This window comes from Myodes glareolus, chromosome 1, assembly GCF_982192425.1.
Source record: "Myodes glareolus chromosome 1, mMyoGla1.1, whole genome shotgun sequence".
Lineage (NCBI taxonomy): Eukaryota > Metazoa > Chordata > Mammalia > Rodentia > Cricetidae > Myodes > Myodes glareolus.
Genome location: NC_142026.1, coordinates 4,295,266 through 4,320,365, shown reverse-complemented (window position 1 = coordinate 4,320,365; position 25,100 = coordinate 4,295,266). Strand labels below are relative to the sequence as shown.

The window sequence follows — 25,100 nt, the reverse complement described above, 5'->3', positions numbered from 1 at the left end:
CTCAGGAGATAATAGACTACTTTGCTTGCAACCAGCAGTCAATAGAGCAATGGAGCACTGCACTGATGCTGCAGTTCACATAGCAGCCAAGCCTCCTCAGAGAACAAACTCACAGTCTTGAACCACACGTCTACCCAGAAAGAGGCTCTACCACTAAATGAAGGGGCGACCAAACAACATCAACACCCACTTGGCTAGCCAACAGCTGCTAACTTTACAGGAGTATCTAAAAAGGTAAAGAGAGAAGCTAACCCCTGGCCTGGGAAGAGCCTAGGGACCAGTTCCCACAACAGCAATGTCATGAAGACAGTGACAGCCAAGGGCAGAAGCTGAGCAGGAGTGCTGAGCTGCAAAAACAAAGAGCCAAGGATGACAAAGAAAAAGTCAGAAGAGTGAGGCTGAAGGACAAACAGTGGCCTGCACGGTCATGCCTCAGCACCTAAGGGTGGAAGAGGCACTACATCATGCCAACAGACAAGGAGAGCCCCAGGAACACAAGTGCCTTCAAAGTAGAAACTGCTATTTAGTAGGTATTTACCATAAACTAAAGCCTGGATCAGCTGGCAGGCACAGAGGCTGTTGACACTTCCACACACACACAGAATAAAGATCACACAAATGGCCAGCTCTTCCTCGGCTACAGACAGATATGGGAGAGTCTCAATGACATCATTAGTCTGGTAGGAGAGAATGACGGCACCCTTCCACCCTGTCACAAGGCATCAGATGAGATCATGCATACAAAGCGTCTAGAGTTCAGCATGTGTCGCAGAGGTGAGGTCCTGTCCATCCACACTGCTATCGTTATCACCATGGTTATGTTGCCCACAAGGAGTCCTCCTCCCAGTAGCCAGTGCCTCAGAGTGAAATCAGGCATCGGAGAGGAAGGATGGAGATCACAGTGTGGATCAGGCCGATCCGACAGTGTCCTTCACAACTCCTCCTCCATGTATTTGCCTTAGGCTGGAAATGGAATGGCAAACTGACTGGAACAGCACAGTGACTAGCCAGTCACCTCAGGCTGTCCTCGGCTACCATGCTGACACTGGTTTCTGTGACTTCTCTGAGCCAATAATTTAATGAAGCAAAGGAGTCTGGTTTCAACTACTGTGGGACAGTTCTGAAATCCTACCTTTCCACAGAGAGAGGTCATTCCCGAAGTCATTTCCAGACATGATCATATAAGGAACATGTACTAGCAGACAGCAATATAATTTTCTACAATAGATAACCACTACCATCTTGATTGTAGCTCCAAGGTTTCTGAGACATTTGCCAACCAATGAATATGGACTGAGTGACTGAGGTATTTCTCAGAATTTTAGTCATAAAGTGCAAATGTTCTCTGCAGCATCTATGTGTTCAGTTCATTTCTTCAGAACAACTAACATTCTAGGGGGGTATATATACTCACTGTGTTTCTACAAATATCTGCAATTGATCAATGTCCAGTTATCCCCTAACTGGATGATGATACAGGGTCTTGTAGAATAGAAAATACAGCAGTGTTCCCTTATGCCGACAGTGAGACTCCACTGTGACCACCAACTCAGTTCCAGGTTAAAATGTAAGAGCACCCAGGGGCACTGCTCCTGGAGGTGAGGCTTCCTGTGGGCTGCTACCCCCCCACCCTGTTCCTTCCCTCCTCTCTCCCCCACCACAACCATGTGTACTGTGCCCATCCCCATCTGTACATCAGGCACATTCTTCTTCCTCCTCCTCCAAGCTTGTTTCTAGTTCTCTTGTTTCTGGCTAGAACAGAATTCAACTCCCAGATCTCAGAAGGTCTTCATCTCAAAAATCATTTTTTTCTGGCCAGAAAACTAACAAAGCCCTTTGTTCTCAGTATAATGGACCATTATCATTCCTGAGTACACTTTCTTCACTTCCTCCTTTTCTAATTAGGAAGCATTATTCTGGATTCTGGATAAGTAACTCAAAGCCTGATCTCTAGAAAGCGATACTTCCTCTTTGGTATTGAGAATAAATGTTACAGGGTTCTGAGTCAGTCCTAACATTCTTTTCTTATGGCATTTTAATGTGATTGGTCCTGTTAGTCACACCTTCATAGATCTACAACAATAACAAAGTTAACACAGGACAGTTCTGACATAGTAATATTCTAAACCTTTATCTAAGTCAGGGTGTAATATTTGTCAGTTCATAAGTATATGCTCTGGTTACTTGTTCATCCAGTTTGATTAAGTGCTTTATGCATATATTCTGCTATTGATAACATCATGACCAAGTAAAGGCGAACCACCGAACAAATCAGAGCACATTACTTTTGGTGGGGTAATAATCTTTCGATGAGACTGAGATACCAGAAACTTTATATTCCAAACAAAATTTTGGAATATATTTTTAAAACTTTATATTCCGAAACAAAAGATGCAAACAAAATTCTGAGAGTGAAATCCTACCTAAGGGAGAAAAACTTTTATGAGAAACTTGGAGCTCAAGGGCTACTGGTATGGTGATATACACAGTTAATTATAAATGAATCATCTATTTATCATACTTCATCATATTAGGGCCCTGAGAGACTGTTCCTTGGCAGCTTATGGAAGTTAGCACTTAGAATGAGTACTTGAAAGTAATAAATCAGGTAATACAAAAACATTTTTACGGCTGGGGAGGAGCCTTCAGGGTAAGTTTCTATGACTGTGTCTTGAGAGCTCAAGGACCTTGCTCATATGTCCAGAGCTAGTTCATATTCATCGGGGAGCCAGGACTGCACCTCAGGTCCCAAGGGCTAAGCCCAATGTTTTCCCCAGAATCCTCATAGATGGTCTTGACTTCTGTTGTGACCTTGACGCCTGTTGGTGGCATTTTTGTTGTCCTTGCTGCCTAGGCCACAGAAACAACACATTTGGAAGGCAGACCTAATACCAACAGGTTTCACAACTCTCAGTCCTAGTGTATTACCTGTCCTATCTTAAGCTTTCCACTCTCCGCACATCCTTTATATGGTGCCTGCAATGGACCTGAAAGCATTCTCTTAGGCAGCATTTACTCTTGCCTTTAGAGTCGAATTACTACCCACCCAATAAAGACTCACAATATTCTTGAGAAGTCCCTAAATCACAATGTTCTCAACCATCTCTCCTCTGAGATTGAGTCCCTTTGTCCATACTCACAGAAATCATGATAGATATGTTGATAAGCTTCATTCTATCTGCTCAGTTTTGCCAAATTAAGACAGGAAGAAGCTCAAAGCAATATATTTAATCAATCCTAAAATTGGCATCAGCCTTTAAAGGTGAAGTGGAGACCAGCTCCATTAGAGACTGGAAGGTCTCTCCTTCATAAACAGTCAAATTCTTTACCCTTCCCTATGTCAGCTGTAGCAATGAATGAGATACTAACAACAAGATATCCCTTGGGGCACAAAATGGTTGTTTTCTCACTGATCTGAGCTCTGACTTCTGCATACTTTGTGCCTCACAGAGATCTTATCTCTTTTTAGATTTTTTCCTTCCATGAAAAGATCTCAATATTTGACTCAGCAGACAAGTCCCCAGTCAGCAGTACATGCTGAATTCCATGTAGTACCATCATGTACTATAATGCACACTTTAAGAATCTTGAGATAATATTCCAACCACTAACAGGTGACAGCAGAAGTGGTATAAAGAAGAGGGCTGTATTTGGTGCCATCTTGACGATGTTTAACCCTTGATGGCACCATAGCAATGGGGCGGCATACACAGAGGGCTTCTCACAGTATGCACCGTCTTGCCTATTTATACAAATGGGAAGTCTTCTTACACTTCTCTCACCCTCAAATTCCAACTGACTTTCATCATTACTACATAAAAAAATTTTTAAAAATATCCACAAGCATATACCTCCAGGTGTTAAAGAAAACAGGAATCAAGACTAAAATCTCTTTTTTAAAAGTTTATTTATAAAGTCATATACTAATTGTTATACAACTACCTACTAAAACAAACCAAGAATTCCAGGCAGCACCGTGCAAGACTACCAGCTATAGGATGCAGGATGTTCAGTTAATAGAGTGACAGGGAATTATAAACAGTAAATACATGCATGTCTACCATTCAATTGATTACTGAATTTCCATACTACCCAACTTATCATATAATTTCAACCCGCATGTTGATAACTTATATGCAGTATTATGTAAACATCCATACTCTACAAATACACTCTCCAAATTAGAAGAGTATTCTGGTTTTAAGACAGTATGGGGGGCGGGAGGACTGGAGAGAGGGATCAATAGTAAGAGCACTGGCTGCTCTTTCAGAGGGTTCATTTCCCAGCACCTACATGGTGGCTCACAGTTGTATGTAACTCCAGTTCCAGAGGATCTGACACTCTTAATGCAGTTAAACACAATAAACATAAAATAAAGATAAATAAATCTTTAAAAAAAATACAGCATCTACATAGTCATATGAAAAGTGATTACAACCTTTGATTTCTTTAAAAGAAATAGCAGATATGAGCTACAGACTTGGAGACAATTAGTCATATTTGGAATTGCTCTTTTGATGAACAGAGGGCGAGACAGTGTACAGACAGTGTACAGAGGGTGAGACAGTGTACAGTGTACAGACAGTGTAAGACAATGTACAGAGGGTGAGACAGTGTACAGACAGTGTACAGAGGGTGAGACAGTGTACAGTGTACAGACAGTGTAAGACAGTGTACAGAGGGTGAGACAGTGTACAGTGTACAGACAGTGTAAGACAGTGTACAGAGGGTGAGACAGTGTACAGTGTACAGACAGTGTAAGACAATGTACAGAGGGTGAGACAGTGTACAGACAGTGTAAGATAATGTACAGAGGGTGACACAGTGTACAGACAGTGTAAGACAATGTACAGAGGGTGAGACAGTGTACAGACAGTGTAAGATAATGTACAGAGGGTAACACAGTGTACAGACAGTGTAAGACAATGTACAGAGGGTGAGACAGTGTACAGACAGTGTAAGATAATGTACAGAGGGTGACACAGTGTACAGACAGTGTAAGACAGTATACAAAGGGCGGGACAGTCCTTGACTTTGTCTGCAGCTGAAATCCAGCTCCTCCACTCCTGGTGCTCAACAGATGGATGACGGGGAAATTAAGTCCTCCTGGTGCATTGCTTATATTTCTGGTGTCGCTGTAAATAATAGCTTATTAGAGTTACACAATGTAAAATAATGTGCCTACCTTAGGTTACAAATTTTCATTAGTAATATTCCAAGCATCTCTTCCAATCAAATAATTCAATGGAGACCAATTTCTTGCTTCTTATCTTAAGCATACTCTTCACAGAAAACCTAAATGCCAGCTGAGATTTGAACCATACGTTTTCAATCTTCTGAATAATTGTAATTGCTGCTTCAAAGAAATCTTAATTATGAGACTGATATGCACCCTCTCGTCAGGATTATTTAAAATACTAAGAAAGCTTAAGAACAGGCTTAAAATATTTCCATGGTGAGAAACGAATATTTGACTCCTATTTTCTATTGTCTGTCCTGCCCAGGGTCTCAGCTAATGACAAACCTTCCTGTCCCCGTCTTCAGGACAACTGATTGTTACTCATTATCTCTGTTGCTGTTAAACATACATGGTACAATGGACAATAAGAACTAAGCTGTCAGTAAATAGACTTGCACAGCAGAGAAATCACTATTCTTTGTTTCTAGTTGCATCTTCTTTGTCTTTTCATTATTATTCTTTTCTTTCGCTTATTTCTCCCTCTCTATTTTCTCCTCTTTTTCTAGTATTATTTTCCTGTACTGGTTTCATTTTTCCCCACACCTATCCTTATTGTTTAATATCTTCTTAGCTAGCTCAGTATTATCTCCACTCTTTTCCTCTGATGTGATTGTAGCTGTGGGTTACCCATGTCATAGCTCGTACTGTACTGAGTTCTGCTCTGAGTGGTGCTGGGAATCCACTAATGCCTTGAAGGTGGTGGTGGGCATCAAGCTGACTACATTGCTAGCTGAGTTCTACAAACTGCACCTCAACCTTGCCAGCACTTGTTTCAACTAAAAGAAGAGATGAAATTAAAGTTTTAGTCAACAACTTGGCCTCAAATTAACAAATTCCAATGCAAAAACAAAAAAAATAAAGAGCAAAATGATTTTTCCAAATGGTAACCATTCCACAGTGAATGATTATAAAAATAATGGATGGAATTGCAGAGCATGTGAAAGAATGACTACAAAAATGACAAAAAAGATTACAAGTAGATACAGATCAATACCTTATGAGGATACAATAAGGAGCTTACAGAATAAAAGAGTCAATGCAGAATGCAAAAGGATTTCGATAGATGGAAATTCAGAATAAACAAAAACTCTAATTGAAATGTTATAAATGAAAAACTCAACAAGTTTTGTGGTTTGGGTTTGTTTAAAGCTGAATTGAAAGCCTCAGCAATGGACTGGATAAAAAGTCAGAGCACCAAGGTTTGTAGGAAAGGAGACTATATATATATGATATTCATATGTACAGGAATTAAAAATAACACAGTATAAGTACAAGGCTTCTGGGGCACCATTCAAAAACAAAACTTGTGATTTATAAGCATAAAAAGGAGATAAGGCATAATCTAAACACATAGAAAATATGTTGAACAAAATGATCATAGAAAATGTTCTGAGTATTATTGGGAATTTTTCCTAACGCGAGCTCTCTGCTGATGCAAAAATCACAATCAAGCCAAATCACAACAAGCCAATTTAAAATATATCCAGGTTTAATGGGATTCCTGTGCTCTCAGGTGGCCCCGAGGGGGAACCGAGAGGCTGAAAATGTGACCACTGGTCGGGGCGGGGAGAGGTAGAGGAAAGAGACCACGTATTCCTCTTCTGGGAGGAACACTTAAATACCCTGTGGGAGGTGGGGGGTCAGGACCTGGCATGCTGGGATATAGAGTCCAGACCAATACAACTCTCAGGCCTGGGGGCCAGGATGGATGCGAGGGGCTGGGGGCTATGCTCCCAACTTAACATTCCAGACTCTTTGGATATAGGTATGATAGAAAATTGAAGTTATAATTGTGACCAACAATTGGGTTCTCTAGGAATAAGGGTAATTAACTCAAGTCTGGCTACTTCCTGCGGGTATAGGGCGACGTGGGGAAGGGGAGAACTAGGTGTTGGTGGGTCCATGCTCAGCGAGAGGTGTTCCTGGAAAGGCATCCCATGTACTGTCATCCTGGAGACATCAGGCATCTGTTCCTTGGGGGAGGTGAGAAGGCAGGTGTCTAGGAAGAAAATATCGTTATTACCACAGATGAGTGTGCCAGGATGAGGAGCAGGTAGGCATCCTGGAAAACTGGAGGGTGGAAGGTCCTGTCTGCTGGACAGACCACGTGTCCTGAGTAGGTCATAGAAAATGTTCTGAGTACTAGGAAAAAGATGGACATCTGGTCCAGGAGGCTTTTAGGATGCCACAGACATGGCCAGAGAAGAGTCTCCTCATGTCACATTATAGCTCCAGTGCTAAGACTACAGGACAAAAACCAATAGTGAAAGCTTCAAGAGAGATGTACCAACTTACAAAGAAAAGCAAACTCATCGGAATAAGTTTTTTCATACAACTCCTACAACCCAAAAGGATTTGAAATGACGTACGTCAAGACACGAGAGAGTAGCACCATCAACCGAGACAAATACATCTAGGAGCCTTCCTTTGGAGTCAAAGGAGAAATAAAACCCTTCCATGATAAATACAAGTTTAAACAAATAAATTGCTAAGTAATAATCCACTGCTAGAGATAGGAATTATGCATATGGGGAGGAAGATAAACACAACCATGAAAATTCAGAAAAGATCAATTCTTGCTAGAAGAGGGGGTAATCAGATGATGATTCCACAGTGACCAACATGAAGGTGGAGTGCGGAAATTGCACACATGATGAGGTGAACAGTGTAACCAGAACACTTTATATACGTGTATAAAAACACCACAGAGAAAACCATCAACTTGTATAAATGATATACGCAATGAAACAATTCACACATAGATATATGATCTAATCAAGGAATAATATAAACCATTGAATTGTCACAAATATGAAAATATCACTCCTGTGGTTTCCAGTTCCATATTGAAACTAACCTTTAAAAACCATGCTGGGATGCCATTGCCAGGCTGCTGTTTAATGTTCTATCCTGCTGGCTAAATAGCTCTAAAAATGAAGCAAAGAGTCAGGCTGGAAAGTGTGCATAACAGAAAAACAGGTGGTCTCCAAAAAAGGAAGATGGCCTCTGAAACTGGGGATAGCTTGTAGCCATCAGGAGCCAGGGTCCTCAGTCCTGCAGCTGCATGCAGACTTTCATGTACACAGTCTTTCCAGTGAGGCCCCTAAATGACTTTGCAACCTCATCTTGACATCTGAAGGTTCATAAGCCTTGAACAAAGAGAGCCCAAGAAAGTTGTGGTTAAACTCCTGGCTCATAGAAAGGTGCATACATTTGTTTTAGGAATGAGAAATGAAAGTATCAATTACTACAAAACCCTATAACTAATCATCTGACAATGCTATTTAAATGTACCTTTTTTTTCCAATTACACGGAGCTGTAAGGCAGGGCTTCTCCATATATTTCAGTCAAGATGTGCTGAATGGATTGAGTGAAAGAGCAGATTTGAAAATGAGCCAAAGGGATTGACAAATGGTACCTCATGCCACGCTTCTTACTATTCTTTTTATTTCTGATAGTTATTTTTATAAAAACAAGAAAGTTCAGCTTATAATGGGTACATTCTAATTCATCTTAATTTCTACATATAAATCAAAATACTTCACACAAAGATCCTTTTGAGTGTACGAGGACATTAGGACCAGGAGTCAGAGTATCACAGCAGTGTTCCTCTCTCCTTTCATCTCTTGTCACAAGACACACACCATCTACCTCCATTCTCTTCAGTTCTCACATTTGGCCATTCTAGCCTACTCTGAGCACCAAGGGAACTCATTTAGTGCTACCTTGTGCTTTCTTGTCACATACATACATGATGGTGACATTGTGAAGGAAATGTAGCAGATCACATGAGCTATAGGATGTGATAAATATTAGACACACTTGACTCCTAAATCCAGAGAGGCACAGATGCCAAAATCTCAAAGTCTAGTAGTAGCAGAAGTAGTATCAGATCCTAAGACCCGCAGTTCCCATGAAAACAGAAAGTCGGTAACCTATAGGCTATGATGAGGGAAAGTAAAATAGGATAAATTAAGGAGTAATAAATTAAGCTACACTGAAGAAAATCAATGAAAAAAATCAGTTTCCCATGTTTGTTACTGGGGGGAGATAAACACAAGAAACTAGTACAGCGAATCCTCCTGCAATTATCTCAGGAGAGGCTGTGTTCTCCAAGAAAGTAATGTTGAGGTTCTAAGGCCTGGTACCCACGAACATGATGCAATTTAGAAACGAGGCCTTTAAATATAGAACTCAAGATATCGTCCTGATGGTGGACTCTCATACAATGTTACTGGCACAAGAGGAGGACAGACAGAAGGGGGCATTAATGATGGAACCTCAGGGCTCACTGGATGTGAAAGCGGGCAGAAAAGACCTTTGCCTAGAGGCAGTAAGCAGACAGCACCTCTCTAATATTTCAATTTTGAATGTTGAGACTCAAAAATTGCATGAAAACAAAAAATAAAGTTATTTTGTTTCAAGGCACCCAGCCCACTGTTCTTTGCCATGGCCACCCTAAGAAGCTAGCACAGTAGCAGAGTGAAGTCCCTCACTCTCCATGGACACATTTCCAAGTGACCCTTCTTTACCAGAAGATAAAAATAGAACAAAGCAAGAGAAATATGAAACACAAATCTGGCTACAGCAATCCCCCCCCCCAATTTTGTTTTTACTAGCAATTTCTGAACTTCAGTTCCATTTCATCTTGAAGGTTCTGGATAAGTGTTTCTGGTCAAGTACTGCTATCAAAACTCAAGCCCACTGAATCTCTCGAAATGTGTCTATAAATGAAGACAAGAATTATTTACCTAGCTCACATTTCCTCAAGTCTCTGCTACAAAGAGAAATAATCCAGAACTAACATTTAAAGTTACCAATACTATTACTGTGTCACAAAATAAATGGAGATGACGGGTAGAACTCTATTTCTCCAAGAGTTAATCAGGTCACATGCATGCTGGCAAGGACAGTTCATTGTGCAAGTGCTGGCACAGAGTGAGCCACAGGATCCAGATCTTATCTCCATCAAACACAAGGGGCCGGCATCCAATCCACGGCAAAAATCATTTCAACACTTCATTTTAAGAATTTAATTCCAGTATAACAATTTGATCTATAATTCATTGTAGAACTTAGAGCTACGGTCATTGCTAGTACGCTGGCCTAATGCTCCCCTCAAAGTTCCTAAACATTAAGAATGTAATGGTATTCAAACTACAATTCCTAACCAATCAACAAGCAGTGCAATCAAAACGTCCCAACTACCTTCCTGTCTAAGTAAAACAAGTAAACAAAAAACCAGAATAAAAGCCAGACAGTATCATTTATAGTAACGAATGTGTTCTTTCATAAGCCTTTGTCTGCTGTAGGCGTAGATACTGTGAGTGCTGAGACCTGAAGGAAAACATTCTTTCTCACTGGGATCCTCTGTTCAAATTCTGGCACGAAACAGATGGTTTGTTCAAACTAGGCACTTAGGAGATTACCAAGGAAATAAGTTACAAAGATTTGCCAAAGATCTCAGAAATCATCAAAGGATAGTGTGCAGATGAATGGTGAGCCCTTGCCATGGTCCTAGGACCCCCAGAGCATCCAGGAAAGCAACTGATACTGGGGATGGCAGGCTATGGGTAGCTGCCTGACAAGAACTATGGCCTTTTAGAAAAGGGCAGGCCCATCCCCAGTGACCTGGCAGGGAGAGAGCCTCCTAACCTCTATTCTCAATAGCTGACCCTCATAAAGAGTCAGAGGACAAGAGCCCAAGCTGTCCAGTCCCTGGACTGTAGACAAGAAGAAGGATAATGGCCAGGCATCCAGTCACTTCCTGGAGCCTAAAGGCCACCAATGCAGTTTGCATATTTGCTAAATTAATCCAATAGTTTTTGTTTCTAGATACTACTTTGCTTTTTTCCCCACCTCTACTGAAATCTCAACCTAGAAGCAAAGCCCTAAAACAGTACAAAACAAACAAACAAAAGACTGGCACTTTTATGAGGCCATGATTTATGATCTCAGCCTGGCCCCCTCCCCTAACCCCGAGGGCTCTCTAAGGACACCACCCATGTCTTCCTTATGTGTGTGCTCTGCCGCAGGGGCTACAGCACAGGTGCACACTCGGAGTCTTTGGATTCCCAGTGTGAAGCTCTCACTGCTTCTCCCCCAGGTCCCCCTGTGCTGCTCTGGCCACACACAGAGAATTCCACACTTCCTTTGCCTCATGCGCCTCAAAGCTTATTTGCTGACCTGTTGCCTCTACACAGCTTCACTCCAGGGCCAGACCTGAGCAGCTTCTCCCTCTACCCCTGCACTATCAGCTCCCTCCATCCCTGAGTCCAGAGCTATGGGTACAAAAAGGTAAGTCAAACAAACCACCATATGCCCAGAATGTTTCCTTGACTCCTTGCCACAACAAAGGATACTTTGGCTGTGCACAACCCTGTTCCTTCCTACCACCTCAGACAAGCACTCTAGGAAAAATTCCCCTCTTTTTTCTTGCTTCTCCCCAAAAACAAACAAACAAACAAAAAAACCCACCTCAGCAAGAGGCGACACATATCTGTCATCTCAGCACTCAGGAGCTAAGGAAGGAGGACTCCTATGAATTCAAGGCCATCCTGGGCAACAGTGACAACCATCTCAAAACAAAAACAACTGACAGCTCCCTGAGACAGGGTAAGTCTGCCCCTGTCCTCTTCTCACTCTGCTCCTCTGTCTATGTGTTTATCCATAAAAGTCCCTAGGCCCACAGAGTAAAACTTGCTCAACTCCTGCCCTGTTTGCCCTGAGCAAATTCCCTCTAAACACTATCCTCCAGTCCCAACATTATAAGGAGCACTTTTCAGCTACACTCGTGGCTCTGGTCTTTCTTTCCACTGACTTTCCAGGGATTATCTCAACCTATATCTCAAGCATACAATATTTTGCACGACCCAGCGTAATTCTCTCTCTTGTCTTCTCCTAAGTCATCAAACTGAGCTTTGGGTTGCTATAAAACAAATGCCACTGTAGATGACTGAATGTCTCCCATCCAACAGATGCCTTGTGAATACACAGCTTTCATACACACAGGCCTAAGAGGCAGCAGTAACTGCCCTTTGATCCAAATATAGGTACGCATAACTCTTCCCTCCTATGAAGAAACACGATAGCCCCCATCTATGTCTAGAGGTCACTATTTCTAGGGTTCATGCTTTTATTTTGAAAAAATAAGGACACTATCTGTGCTGTGCAATAAAGGCATCAGAAGCCTGTGGCTGGAACTCCCCATAAGCCTTTCATCTGTACTCCAAATCAGGCCATGAAACAGTTCTGAGCATGGCTCTCTGTTCTTACTGAGAGATGAGCCAAGAGTTGAGGACATGCTTCTAACGTGGGCTTCCACACCAAGTCGGCTCTAGGACCACCATGAGAGTTTAATAAGCTCACCTAGAGTCAAAACAACAGGAGCAACATAGGCCTTTCTTATCTGGACAATACATGGCACTGAATCTGACAGAAGCCAAATTGAGGGTAAAACCTTCTTAGCAGCCTGTCTCTTGATATCCTGCAATTGTATCTCAGTGCAATGCAGAGTGAGAGTCCTGCAATCAGAGCTGGCTGAGCTCAGCAACAGGAGACAGACTTAATTTTAGTAACCCCCAAGACACAGACATCATGCCTGTTAAAGATAAACCATCAAAACTGATGAAATTCAGCATCATTTTAAAAAAATCAACACGAAATTAAAGGATACAATGCTGAAAATCAAACACCGCTCGGATATAAGGTTGCATCGCACCTGTCTTCGTGAAGAAAACCGTGATGATGTTGCTTCCCTGAGATCAGAACTGCAGAGCACTCAGCATCAAAACTCTGAGAAGTGAGTCAACCCGTCAGAGTGGGAAGCTGTTATTTAAGACAATCAGCGTGGCAGATATAATGGACCACTAAATGCCTGCCTACAGCAAATGTGGGTATGATGAGGCATTTGAAGATAATCAAGAGAAAAGTTGCATTTAGACTTTAGGAAAAATTCTACCACATATAACAATTTCAAACTTACAAACACTGGGCTGATGACAAGGTCACCCTCACTTCTACAAAAGCAAGAAATATAAAAGTTGGTATAATTTAGCAAGCATTTTTAGCATCCATTCTGCGTATCAGGTACTATGCTAAACATAGGGACAGCAAAATAAACAAGACAGACTCCCTGCTCTTGTATAGCTCACAGGGAAGTTTGATAAACTAGAAGATTACAGCATGTGACACAGTCAGCCTGGCTACTCAACTGTAGTCAGGTACAGAATTGTCCCCCAGGACTACTTAGGGCATGTGGCCAGTGTCACCAGCAGAAGTGGGTTCTGCTACTACAAGGCCACACTCAAGCCTCCAAGAGCGTTTCCAGACACGTGTTCATCACTCAACACAAGCTGGTGGATCTGTGCAGAACTCTGAAGACGACAAAAGCAGGGGCAGGCGATTACATGGGTCAGCACCCACCACCTTCCACCGAGGAGGAGAATCCCTAAGTGAACAACTTGCTGTGATTTCTGGGATTTTCCCATCTTGGCAGCCTAATAGGAAGTGTAATGGAAGATATGTTTTACTAAATTAAATCATAAACATGGAAAGTTAAGGAAACTTAGACTTGTGGCAGTGAAGGGGCAAATGGCAGGAGGGGGTTCTAGAGAAAAGGAGGTTGGAGATGTACCCTACCCATCAGGAGGGCAGTATTTACCCATAGTGTTTGCAAGCCTGAAGTTAAAAGGGGAAACTGGATATAAAGGCCCTGAACAGGGCAGCAAAGTTTTTCACTGAAAAGTAGAGAACCATTTAAATACTGCTGACAGTACTGCTGAGGTCATTAACTTCGTACTACTGAGTCCTTGGTAGAGAATGACCAGAGGGTTTAGGAGCTGGGAGAAATGGAGAGGACTGTTGACAGTTTGTTAAAATTATCCAGAAGAAATGTAAAATGTTGTAGCTTTGGAGGGAAGAGAAACAAATCCAAGAGACACAGTTCTAAACATCAAGGGGACATGACAATTAGCATGTGACCTGAGAAGAAGGAGCAGGATTCAGCAGAAAGTAAAGGATTTCAAGGTCTCCAAAGAGCTGCAGCAGAAAAGGTGTGGAGCCATGTGTAGAGCAGCAATTAATAGAGAATGGTGGCGGCAGATTCACGGAAGAGGATGAACTCATACTGCATGTGAGATACTCATCAAAGTCTGGAAGCAGGAAGATGCTAAAGCTAAGATAATTCCAGAGAGTGTATATTTGTGACCAGGTGAAGCGATGATATAAATGAGAGGGAGAACAAACCTTGTTGGACACCAGCACCTAAGCAGGTGGTGCAGGGGGCATCAATGAAGGCTAAAAACATTTCAAAAAAAGCTTCTGGTAAGGGTAATACACCCTTAACATACATACTTAGCTCATTATCTAATTATCTGGAAGCCCCTATTTCTGTTTCATTTCCTGTTGATGTTATTTTTAAAAACATATCCTGATAAAACAATGTAAGGGATAACATGTTTCCCGGGCTCCCAGTTCCATCTTACATACTGTCATCGCAGGGAAGTCAAGATGGATGGACTGGAAGCAGCTAATCCCATTTCTTCCATCCACAGCCAAGCGCAGAGAGCAATGCATGCATGCATGCGTGCACTCAGTTCCGGATACCATGCCCAGAAAATGGAACCCCACACAGTCTTCCCACGTCAATTCACATCATCCAGATGATTCCCCAGATATGCCCAAGGGCTAACTTAATCTAATCCTTGATTGAGACTAACACTTCTTGGTGATTCTACATTGTGTGGAGTTCACAGTCACAATGAAGCAACACAGTCTATACTTTAAATTCATACAAATATTTCAGACTGATCATATTGAGTAAAATATGGATGAATTTCCAATAGAGACAGTAACTGAAAGCATTAAAAATCCCTCAGAGTAGTCAGCAAGGTCTTTCACAACCTGGACCACATTGGTTTGTACAATGAATTTCTTCCTTGGCCTTCTCGCAATGTTTTGTAACTCCCAGGACCCCTTTGCTGCCTCCACTTCAAATGTCCATCATCATTCCAAGCAGCTTTCACATCTTCCCTTTTGATGAATCAGCATCAACTAACTATATAGTTTCTCAGCAGACAAACCTGGCTGCAAATCCAGTAATTCTTGACCTTCACATCTCCATCATCATATTGAGTGACAACAGTCTGAAGGCCTGTGAGTGCTAGTATTTAATTTCTGGTGCAGTTCTCTCTTCTGATTTGAGGCTGAAGCTAGAATTTGCTTTACTAATAGATTATAAATGTAAGAATATGCCTATCAAAGGCCTAAGCTTTTGTTTTCTTTGTAGACTTGTGTTGCCATTTTGCTATACGGATCGTTGAGAAGAAATTTGTGAGAAGTATCAGGTCCTGAGAATAACTACAGAAAACAAACAAACAGACAAGCCAAGAAATTCAGTAGGTAGCCAGACCAAGGCCCAAACATACAGTGAAGAAGATACTATAGTAGTGACACAGCCAGCAAAGACAGGGAAAACAGAAACTTAGAGCTGGTAAAGTGCTTGCCACACAAGCATGAGAATCTGCGTTTGGTCCCCAGCACCCACATAAAAAGCTGTATGTTGCTTTGTCTGTTAGTACTGCCAGTGCAAAAGGGCAGAGACAGGAAGCTCATAGGTCAGCTAGCCCAGCCTGATCAGCAAGCCCCAGGTTTCAGTGATAGGCCTTATCTCAAAATGACAGTCACATGCCTGTCAGCAGCTCAAATGGTAGCAACATACTAAGTGACTCATAAAAACAGGAACAGTGAGAGGACTCACTAGATAGAGGTCCTTCCACCAAGCACGACTACCTCAGTTCAATTTCTGTACCTACATGATAGAAGGAGAGAACCAATGCCTGAATGTTGTGTCCTGATTTTCACACACATACCATGCCACGTGTGCCCCAATGCACACACATACATGTGTGGATACACAACAAATGAAAATATAGTACAAATTTTAAATAAAAATAAAGACAGAAAAGGCTAGACATGACGGTAAGATAGTAATAACTAACCCTTACTGGTGGTTAGGTGGTAATGGCCAGTGAAGCACACACAATTCCTCCATGGAGAACTGGGTGTCTGAGTGTTGGCGGCCACCACGAGGAAAAGTAAAGCCCAGTGCTGTCAAAGCATCTATTGGTTTTCCCTAATAGAAGACAGAAATCTGGAATTGTACATGAAATCTCAAAATTCTTACACAATAAGAAAACAGAACTCTAAGAAGACCTGTCACTGAAATCCCCTGCGCCCCGTTTGCAATACATTACCAGCTCAATGGCAGAACCCGAACTAAATCAGAGCATGTGCCTTGCTATGCTAAGTCACTTGTCTGATGCTTCGAAGAGCCTGTCTGTCTGAGAAGTAGAGGACTGAACAGAGGCTAAAGACCACAACTAAATCAGACCCAGCAAATTGAAGAGTAATTTACAGATTCAGGCTGAGACTAATCTGTGTACCCAAGAACCAGAAGATCAACTTAGGGCAAAAAAAGGGGGGAATCACCAAAGGCTGAAAAATTAAGAAACTCAAGAGCTCTAGCTGTCCCAGGTCACACGGTGTCACTACAGGTCACACGGTGTCACTACAGGTCACACGGTGTCACTACAGGTCACACGGTGTCACTACAGATGCCGTTATTGTATAAATTCACTTAGGTCCAGATACCACAATTAGTCAAAAAATGGAGTCAGTTTATCTATTTCTAGCTCTGGGGGAAATGTTAACATGGAGAACAAATTATTCAAGATGTCGATATACAGAAAAAGAAAATTCACTTTGAAAAAGCTACTAAAGTTTCCTTGACATACAAGGTTACTCATATATGCAGTGAGAACTACATGTCAACTTAAAAAACAATTCCATTATGTCCACTATCACACTATTTCATTCAACTCTCTCAACACACTGCTTTCCCCTACTTCTACTTTGTTCAATTCATCCAGCTCACCAAGTACATGTGCACATGCTCAGTTCAATAACGTGGGTGCCTTCTATGAAAACTTATTCTGGGTGGAAAGAGAAGTAAAGTTGCCTGGCCATAATCAAAAGGTTATTTGTAGACTTCTGTAACACAGTGTCTGCCATCAAACAAGTTTAACAACCAAGTAAAGCTCACAAAAGATTAGTGATAGAATAGCCATTGATCCTGGTTGGACATTGGAATCCACTGGGTGCTCTTCATAACACCTGAGCCCAAGGTCCACATCATACTCACTTGATCAAAATCTTCGGAAAAGGGATTCGGGAATTCATACTGTTTGAAATGCTAAATGTAAAAATCAGATGTGATACACAGCCTGGTTGACAGTCCTGCAGGTTACAGTTATTATCCATTCACCTGTGACATGTAATTTTGATGATAAATTTAACTAATTACTCAGTGATCCACACCTTGACTGCTTAAGGAGACAATCACCTTTACAAACTACTTCACTAAATTGGATTTAGTGCCCAAGACACTGATGTAGTACCAGGATCCAAAGATAAGAATCCCATAATTCTAGCCCCTCCATCAACTCACCTTCACAGTAGAATTCACCCAATAGGAATGGAGAATTCAAAGTCTCAGAGTTCAGAGCATATTAAAGCTTCCCTAAAGGTCCTCCTGTTGACTCAGCTGGTTCCAACATACCTCAAATTCCAGTTCTCTTGGCTTATGCTCAGCAGGTGGTGTCCCACCTCTAACGCTGGGTACAAAATCTACAACTGTCTCCTTGGGATTCACTCGCCCTCTAGCCACTAAGAAATGACAACTTCTTTCCTCAGTCTTGAAACTTTTCTCCGATCTAGATTACTCAGAACTCTGGGAGAAACTGATACCTTACATTCATGTTCCCACCAAGTTTCTAGATGTGTGAAGTATCTTGCCCAGTTTTTGGTTTGTTTGTCGTTAGACTGAGGAACATCTTTCACAGATGCTCTGGAAGCCCAGCAGTACTCGCTTCATAAACAGAACTTCTCCTATAACACATGCACTGTGCCATAACAGATGCAATGAAGAGGAACGCAACAACTCTGCTGCCGCTGTGGGGAAGCATGCATGAAACCCTTGCTGCATAAGAAAACAATGATGCTATCTTGATGTATTGTTATAGCAGCTAACAAAGGCAACATAGAAGGTTATGTGGTTAATGGCTGAGAGTAAACACCAAAAAAACACAGCCCTTGGATTCAAGTACAATTCCAAAATTCACAATTAATCTCGGTACCATGCAAATCATTTGGTAAATAGGAAAAACTAGCTCTTGATGCTGTGAGAGAGAAGCCACAAAAGCTCCTAGCATAGTGTCTGCATGGTGTAACCATAGTACATGTTAACTGTCATTTTTATTGGGCACAGGGATTAAGCTTTGCTACCCAGAATATCAAGCCTTTTGAATCTCTCTACCTGGCTTACAGACAGTGAATTCATTACAAACTGTTGTACAACTGGGGAAGTGGTCTCCTGTGCCAATGCATTCAAGTGTACTTCCCACTTTCTCTTCTATGAGGTTCAGTGTGGTTGGCTTTATGTTGAGGTCTTTGATCCATTTGGACTTGAGATTTGTGCATGGAGATAGACAGGGGTCTATTTTCATTCTTCTACATATTGATATCCAGTTATACCAGCACCATTTATTGAATATGCTTTTTTCTATTTTATATTTTTAGCTTCTTTGTCAAACATCAGGTGTTCGTAGGTGGATTGATATCGAGGTCTTCAATTTGCTTCCACTGGTCCTCCTGTCTGTTTTTATGTCAATACCAGGTTGTTTTCAGTACTGTAGCTCTAAAATCGAGTTTGAAGTCAGGGATTGTGGTACATTCAGAAGATCCTTTATTGTACAGGATTGTTTTCCCTATCCTGGGTATTTTTTTCTATATGAAGTTGAGTATTGTTCTTTTGAGATCTGTGAAGAATTTTTCTGGGATTTTCATGGACATTGCATTGAATCTGTAGATTGCTTTTGGTAAGATTGCCATTTTTACTCTGTTAACTCTGCCTACCCAAGAGCATGGGAGATCTTTCTACTTTTCTGGTGTCTTCTTCAATTTCTTTTTTCAAAGACTTAAAGTTCTTGTCATAAGGTCTTTCACTTGTTTGGTTAGAGTTACCTCAAGTTATTTGTGACTATTGTGAAGGATGCCAGTAGCACAGACACTGAGAACAACATTAATAAATGGGACCTCCTGAAAGTGAGAAGCTTCTGTAAAGCAAAGGACATGGTCAACAAGACAAAAGAGCAGCCTACAGAATGGGAAAAAATCTTCACCAACCCCACATGGGACAGAGGACTGATCTCCAAAATATACAAAGAAGTAAAGAAACTTGACATCAAAAGAACAAATAATACAATAAGAAATTTAGGGTACAGACTGTTTAAGAGAATTCTCAACAGATGAATCTCAAATGACTGAAGGACACTTAAAGAAATGCTCAAGATCCTTAGCCAGCAGAGAAATGCAAATCAAAACAACTCTGAGATTCTATCTTCCACCTGTCAGAATGGCCAAGATCAAAAACATTGATGACAGCTTAAGCTGGAGAGGATGTAAGGGAAGGGGAACACTCCACTATTACTGGTGGGAATGCAGGCTGGTACAAGCCCTTTGGATATCAGTATGGCAATACTTAAGGTAGGAAACAACCTACCTCAAGACTCAGCAGTACCACTTTTGGGTATCTACTCAAAGGACATTCAATCATATCTCAAGAATATGTGCTAAACTATGTTCATAGCAGCATTATTTGTAAAAGCCAAAACATGGAAGCAACCCAGATGCCCCTCAACCAAACAATGGATAAAGAAAATGTGGTGCATTTACACAATGGAGCACTACTCACTGGTAAATATATATATATATATATATATATATATATATATATACATATATATATATATTGAAATTTCAAATTTCAAATTTCAATTGACATCTTGAAATTTCCAGGATCTAGAAAAAAAACATATTGAGTGAGGTAACCCAGACTCAGAAAGACAAATATGTACTCACTCATATGTGGCTTTTAGACATAAAGCAAAAAAAAAAAAGACAGAAAGAAAGAAAGAAAGAAAGAAAGAGAAAAAGGAAAAGAAAAAGAAAAAGAAAAAAACAGCCTAAAGAAACAGTTCACAATCCCAGAGAACCTAGACCACAAAGAGGACCCTAAGAGAAATATACATGGATCTACATAGGAAGATGAAAAAGACAAGATCTCCTGAGTAATTGGGAGCATAGGGCTCATGGGAAAGGGTAGAAGGGGAGGCAGGAAGAAGGAAAAATATATAGGTCAATAAAAAACAATAAAATAACAAACTTGTACAAATTGGATTTTGACATTTTTGGTCTTCCTCTATTACTTATTTTAAAAATTCAATTGATAAAAGCATAGGATTTTTTTCAGAGTATTACATGACATTTCAAGTTACATTAGAAACATTAATTAATCTCATGCTTATAATAACCCAAAAATAACTAAAAATCTCCTGCTTATAATAACGCTTAAGATGAAAGTAGAGGAGAATATTTAGGGAAGGGAAAACATTATTCACATAAATTGAAATTTTAAAACTCAAAAGTGAGAGAGAAATTTCCTAAGCTTTGGATGCCACGCTCACTTATATATAAACGTAAACACAGCAAAGCATAATGTCTGGCAATAACGGTAACCTGATCGACACAATTCCATTGAGTTCTGTGATATAAATTAGGCTTCAGTTCAGAGTAGCAATAGCTTTTTAACCCTGTTAAGATCTAAGTACAATCCATGGAAGATCAGTGGTTACTTTTAGTGATTATTTACGTGTTTGTAGCTTACCTCTGTGTAATAATGTCTACATTTATAGTAAACTTCGAAATATACAATATTTGAGGCTGTACATTATTACTAACGAGCTAAAAGGTTAATTTTTCATATGAATAAACAATTCTTCCATGAATTCAACTTTAATAATTTGTGTAGATTATAAAAGTGTTGCTGCTAACCTTATCCAATTTTCAAAAGCCAGTAAAATATGATTTCAAAAATAATCGTTTATTTGGTCAAATCTCAATTTTTAACTGAATTACATGATATAAACTGTACACCACTGCAACAATGACACAAAAATGAAACCTCAATGGGTTAGAATCATACATTGCTTTAGATGCACATCAAATCTTTCCGCTGCTTCAATTCTATTGTAACAAATACACGTTAGGAACTATTTGTAGTTTGTTCGTTTTGTTTTTTGGGACAGGGTTTCTCTGTGGGTTTGGAGCCTGTCCTGGAACTAGCTCTTGTAGATCAAGTTGGCCTCAAACTTACAGAGATCCGCCTGCTTCTGCCTCCCAAGCGCTGGGATTAAAAGCGTGAGCCACCATCACCCAGCTAAGAACTATGTAATTTTTTAAGGCTTTTTGTAAGTGTGTGCGGGGTTGGGGTACGTATACATATATGAGCACACATATGCGTGCAGATGCTTTTGGACTGGCTCATTTTAGAGTTTGATGTGCAGTTTGTTGTGAGCCTTCAGATATTGGTGGTGCGAAATTTACTCTGGTCCTCTATATGAACAGTATCTACTCCCAATTGCTGACTCATCTCTCTAGCCTCTGGCCTCCGATTCTTGACTGTTCAGAATAATATATACATGTATCTATCAAAAGTCTGTCTTCTGGACACTAATTCTTAGGAGAAGCATCTAGAGATTTAAGGCAAGATGGCTCTTGCCACCAAGCCTAAAGGCCTATGTCGAGCCTCATCCACACAGTTGGTGGACAAGTCATTCTCTGACCTCCACATATGCATAACAGTGTATGTGAGCCCTACATAAACACAATAAGCAAAGATAATATTCTATGTGCTTGGAACTGTGATTTCTATACTTTGGATGACATATGATTTTAAAATAAATTAAAATTATATTTTTTCATCTCAAGATTGGACCAACTTGCTGACTATAGTTTACAATACTATGTGAACAAATACGAACAGAACTATTGCCTCCTAAAACAAGCGTGTGTGGCTTATCTGTTTGAGACGTTGTTGAGATATACAGAACAGGCAATGTAAGAATTGAAAAAAAGAATAAGCCACATGTCTTTAATCACAGCACTCAAGAGGCAGAAGCAGGTGGATCTCTATGAGTTGGAGGTCAGCCTGGTCTACAAAACGAGTTCCAGGAGAGTCAAGACTGCTACACTGTTATACAAGACTGAGGAAGGAAGAAGAAAGGAAGGAGGGAGGGAGGGAGGGAGGGAGGGAGGGAGGGAGGGAGGGAGGGAGGAAGGAAGAAGGAATGAAAGAAAAGAAAAGAAAAAAGAAAATTGAAAAACTTAAAGGCTTTTCGGAGCATTTCTTTAAAGGTTCATAGAAGAAAACAGAGAAGCCCCATATGTCACGCAGACACCTGACAAGAGATGGAGTCTTGCCCCTTTGTATGTGAGCTCTTGACTTTCACTTGATACTAACTTGAGCAGCAGAACGGTGGGTCATCCTTCTCATTTTGGTAGTAAACTAGGCCCGGCAAAGTCCCCAGCTCATAGAAAGTGTGGCATCCAGCAGAGACCCCAGAACACTAGCTGGTATAAGCAAGTAGCATCCCACCTGAGCTCCTGCCCAGGTTACTGGCAGACCTCCAGCCAGCCTGAGAACTCTAAAAATAAAAAAAATTTAAAAAAAAACCAAAAAAAAAAAAACACCCCAATAGCTCTAACTTTGAAAGTTTTCTTGAGCCAATTAATGCTCTAACTCCAAGGTGCCTCATTGGGGAGGAACTAGGAAACCACACTTCAGGTGAGTAGGTGAGTAGTGCAGGTTACATCACAGTGTCTAGTAAGTAGGTGCCAGAGTCCTGCTACTCAGACACCTGGGGTTGTCTTAGAGGACAGCCCGGGTTCAGGACTTGGAAGTAGGCCTCAGATGCCCGAGGTGTAGGGACCCCTCCAATGGGGGTGGGAGCGAGCCTCCATTCCTCCCAGGGCTCTGAGTGACAAGGCAGGGCTACCCGGGTCCCTTACATTAGCAGCCTGCAAAAGTTGTGACTGCGGGCAGCGCTCACCCGCCTCTGGGGTCATCTGGGTCCCATAAAGAGCGCCACTTGGTCCAGGGCGCCGGGCAGGTGCGTGGCCTAGGGCACTTGCTGAGCCCCACCGCCGTCGCGCTGCTTCCCCGCCCCGGCAGCACCCCTCACCTGGTCCCGGGTCTTCAGGTACCGCTGCAGCGCCTGCTGGGTGAGCTCGCGGACGCGCAGCTGGCCGTCCTTGCAGGGCACCACGATGCCGGTCCTGCCGAAGCACACTGTCACTTTCATCCTGCCCCTGTTCCCGCGCGGGGCCGGGCCGAACAGGTGTCTGACCCCCAGGCGCAGTCCCTCGCTGGGGAGATGTGGGGCGGACACGCCGTTGTCCCGCGCGTGGCTCCGCGGCCGGGGGTCACCGCTGCAGCCCTGCAGCCCCGCGGGAGACCGAGGGCGGGAAGCGGGCGCGGGGACGCGGCGGGTCGGCCGGGCGCAGGCGGAGGCTCCACGCGCCAAAGTGAAACTGCGGGCGCGGCCCGCCGGGCCCTGCCTCTGGCGGTGGCCCTGGCGACCGTGGCAGGGCCGGCCCCAGGCCCCGGGCTGGAGTGGGCGGCGGCGGCGGCGCGCGGGGCCGGAGTTGGGAGGAAACTTTTGCGCCGGCTCCCAACTCCTCCAACGCGCGCGGCGCTCTGGGCTCCAGCGGCCCGCGGGCCAGCCTGGGCCCGGCTCTTAAAGGGGCCGCGGCGCTACCGGGCCACAGAGCGCTCCGCTGCTTTGCACGGAGCTAGGGACTCGCCCGGGGTAACTGAACCTTGAGGAGCCTAGTGCCAGGACTTGGTTCTCTACCTCCCTCACACATACACGGAGCTCTGAGGATTGTAACGGGATCTGAGAGCTACCACAGGGGAATTGAAACTGGATCTCATAACGCACACTTGGAATAGATAGGAAATGGCAGAGCAACTCCCTAAAAATGAGAGTTGGAGCGAGAATCAAAGGAAGCTCAAGAGCAGGTGCTTCTTGCCACGCCTTTTAAAATACCCAAGGGATTGCTTTCAGGGATAGAGGGATGGGGACCGCCTGAGGGCACAGCTTTGAAGCTATCCTCTGGAGCCCCAAGAGAGCTGAACTGAAAGAAATACTATGCAGACACCCAGTGTTACGCCAACGATCACACCCAAAGTCCAAATATGATAGCGTGTAAAAGTGTTGAAGGGTGACTCCCGTGGTGCATTTGACTGGGAAAAGAAGTAACACCTTGACTCATGTTTTCTCGGGTGTGTTTCCTTGAACACTTGAGCACAAGGCATGGGGAAAAGGGCCTGATCAACAAGTAACGTTTGTATCCTCAATTCTCTCACAAAATGGTTCCCCCCACCCACAACACGTCTTTACAGACAGAAGGGTGCTTAAATTCCTGGGTGTGGCTCTGTGTTGGAGCTTTTTCCCCGACAGAGTCTAAGGCACTGGAGATTGACAATGGGAGACTGAGCAAGCCGTGGGGTTGCTACTGTGAAAATAACACAGGTCCTCCTCACTAAATCTCTAATGTCTCCTGGCAGTTTACGTGTAGACTCAGTGCCCCCAACAAGATCTCCAGGGATGCACCATTTTTCCTCAGAGTTGCTGGGATGTCAACTTAAACTGAACTTGAATTGCTTGAAATGGTAGGGATGAAGGGAGTCTTAAACTAGTGGATTTGGGAGTTATCATCAATTTAAGCCCATTTATACATTACATGTGTTTATACATTACATGTGTTCCATGTAAGCACCTTATATAAAAGGTCAATGACCACAAAGAGGCTCATGTTAACTGTGTCTACTTAGAAACAACACACAGTAAACAGTCTAGTTTGGTTGCAAATCCCCACACTTAAATTTAAGTAAACCAA

At 42.3% G+C, this 25,100-nt stretch overlaps 1 protein-coding gene across 6 annotated transcripts in view; it reads right to left on the bottom strand.

Moving 5' to 3' along the window:
* Window positions 1-23,857, bottom strand: part of Pard3b (par-3 family cell polarity regulator beta) — a 974,006-nt gene extending 950,149 nt beyond the window's left edge. For 4 of the 6 annotated variants that reach the window (XM_048458967.3, XM_085699281.2, XM_048458970.3 and 1 more), the window contains exon 1: window positions 23,381-23,496. Coding sequence is in view for 2 of the 6 variants with exons in the window: in XM_048458971.3 (XP_048314928.3) it covers window positions 23,381-23,500 (120 nt within the window). In the remaining 4 variants the exon portion in view is untranslated. Of the gene's footprint in view, window positions 1-23,380 lie in introns of all 6 variants that reach the window. The other 2 variants (XM_048458971.3, XM_048458969.3) reach the window with 2 other exon arrangements.
* Window positions 23,858-25,100: the final 1,243 nt, after the last annotated feature.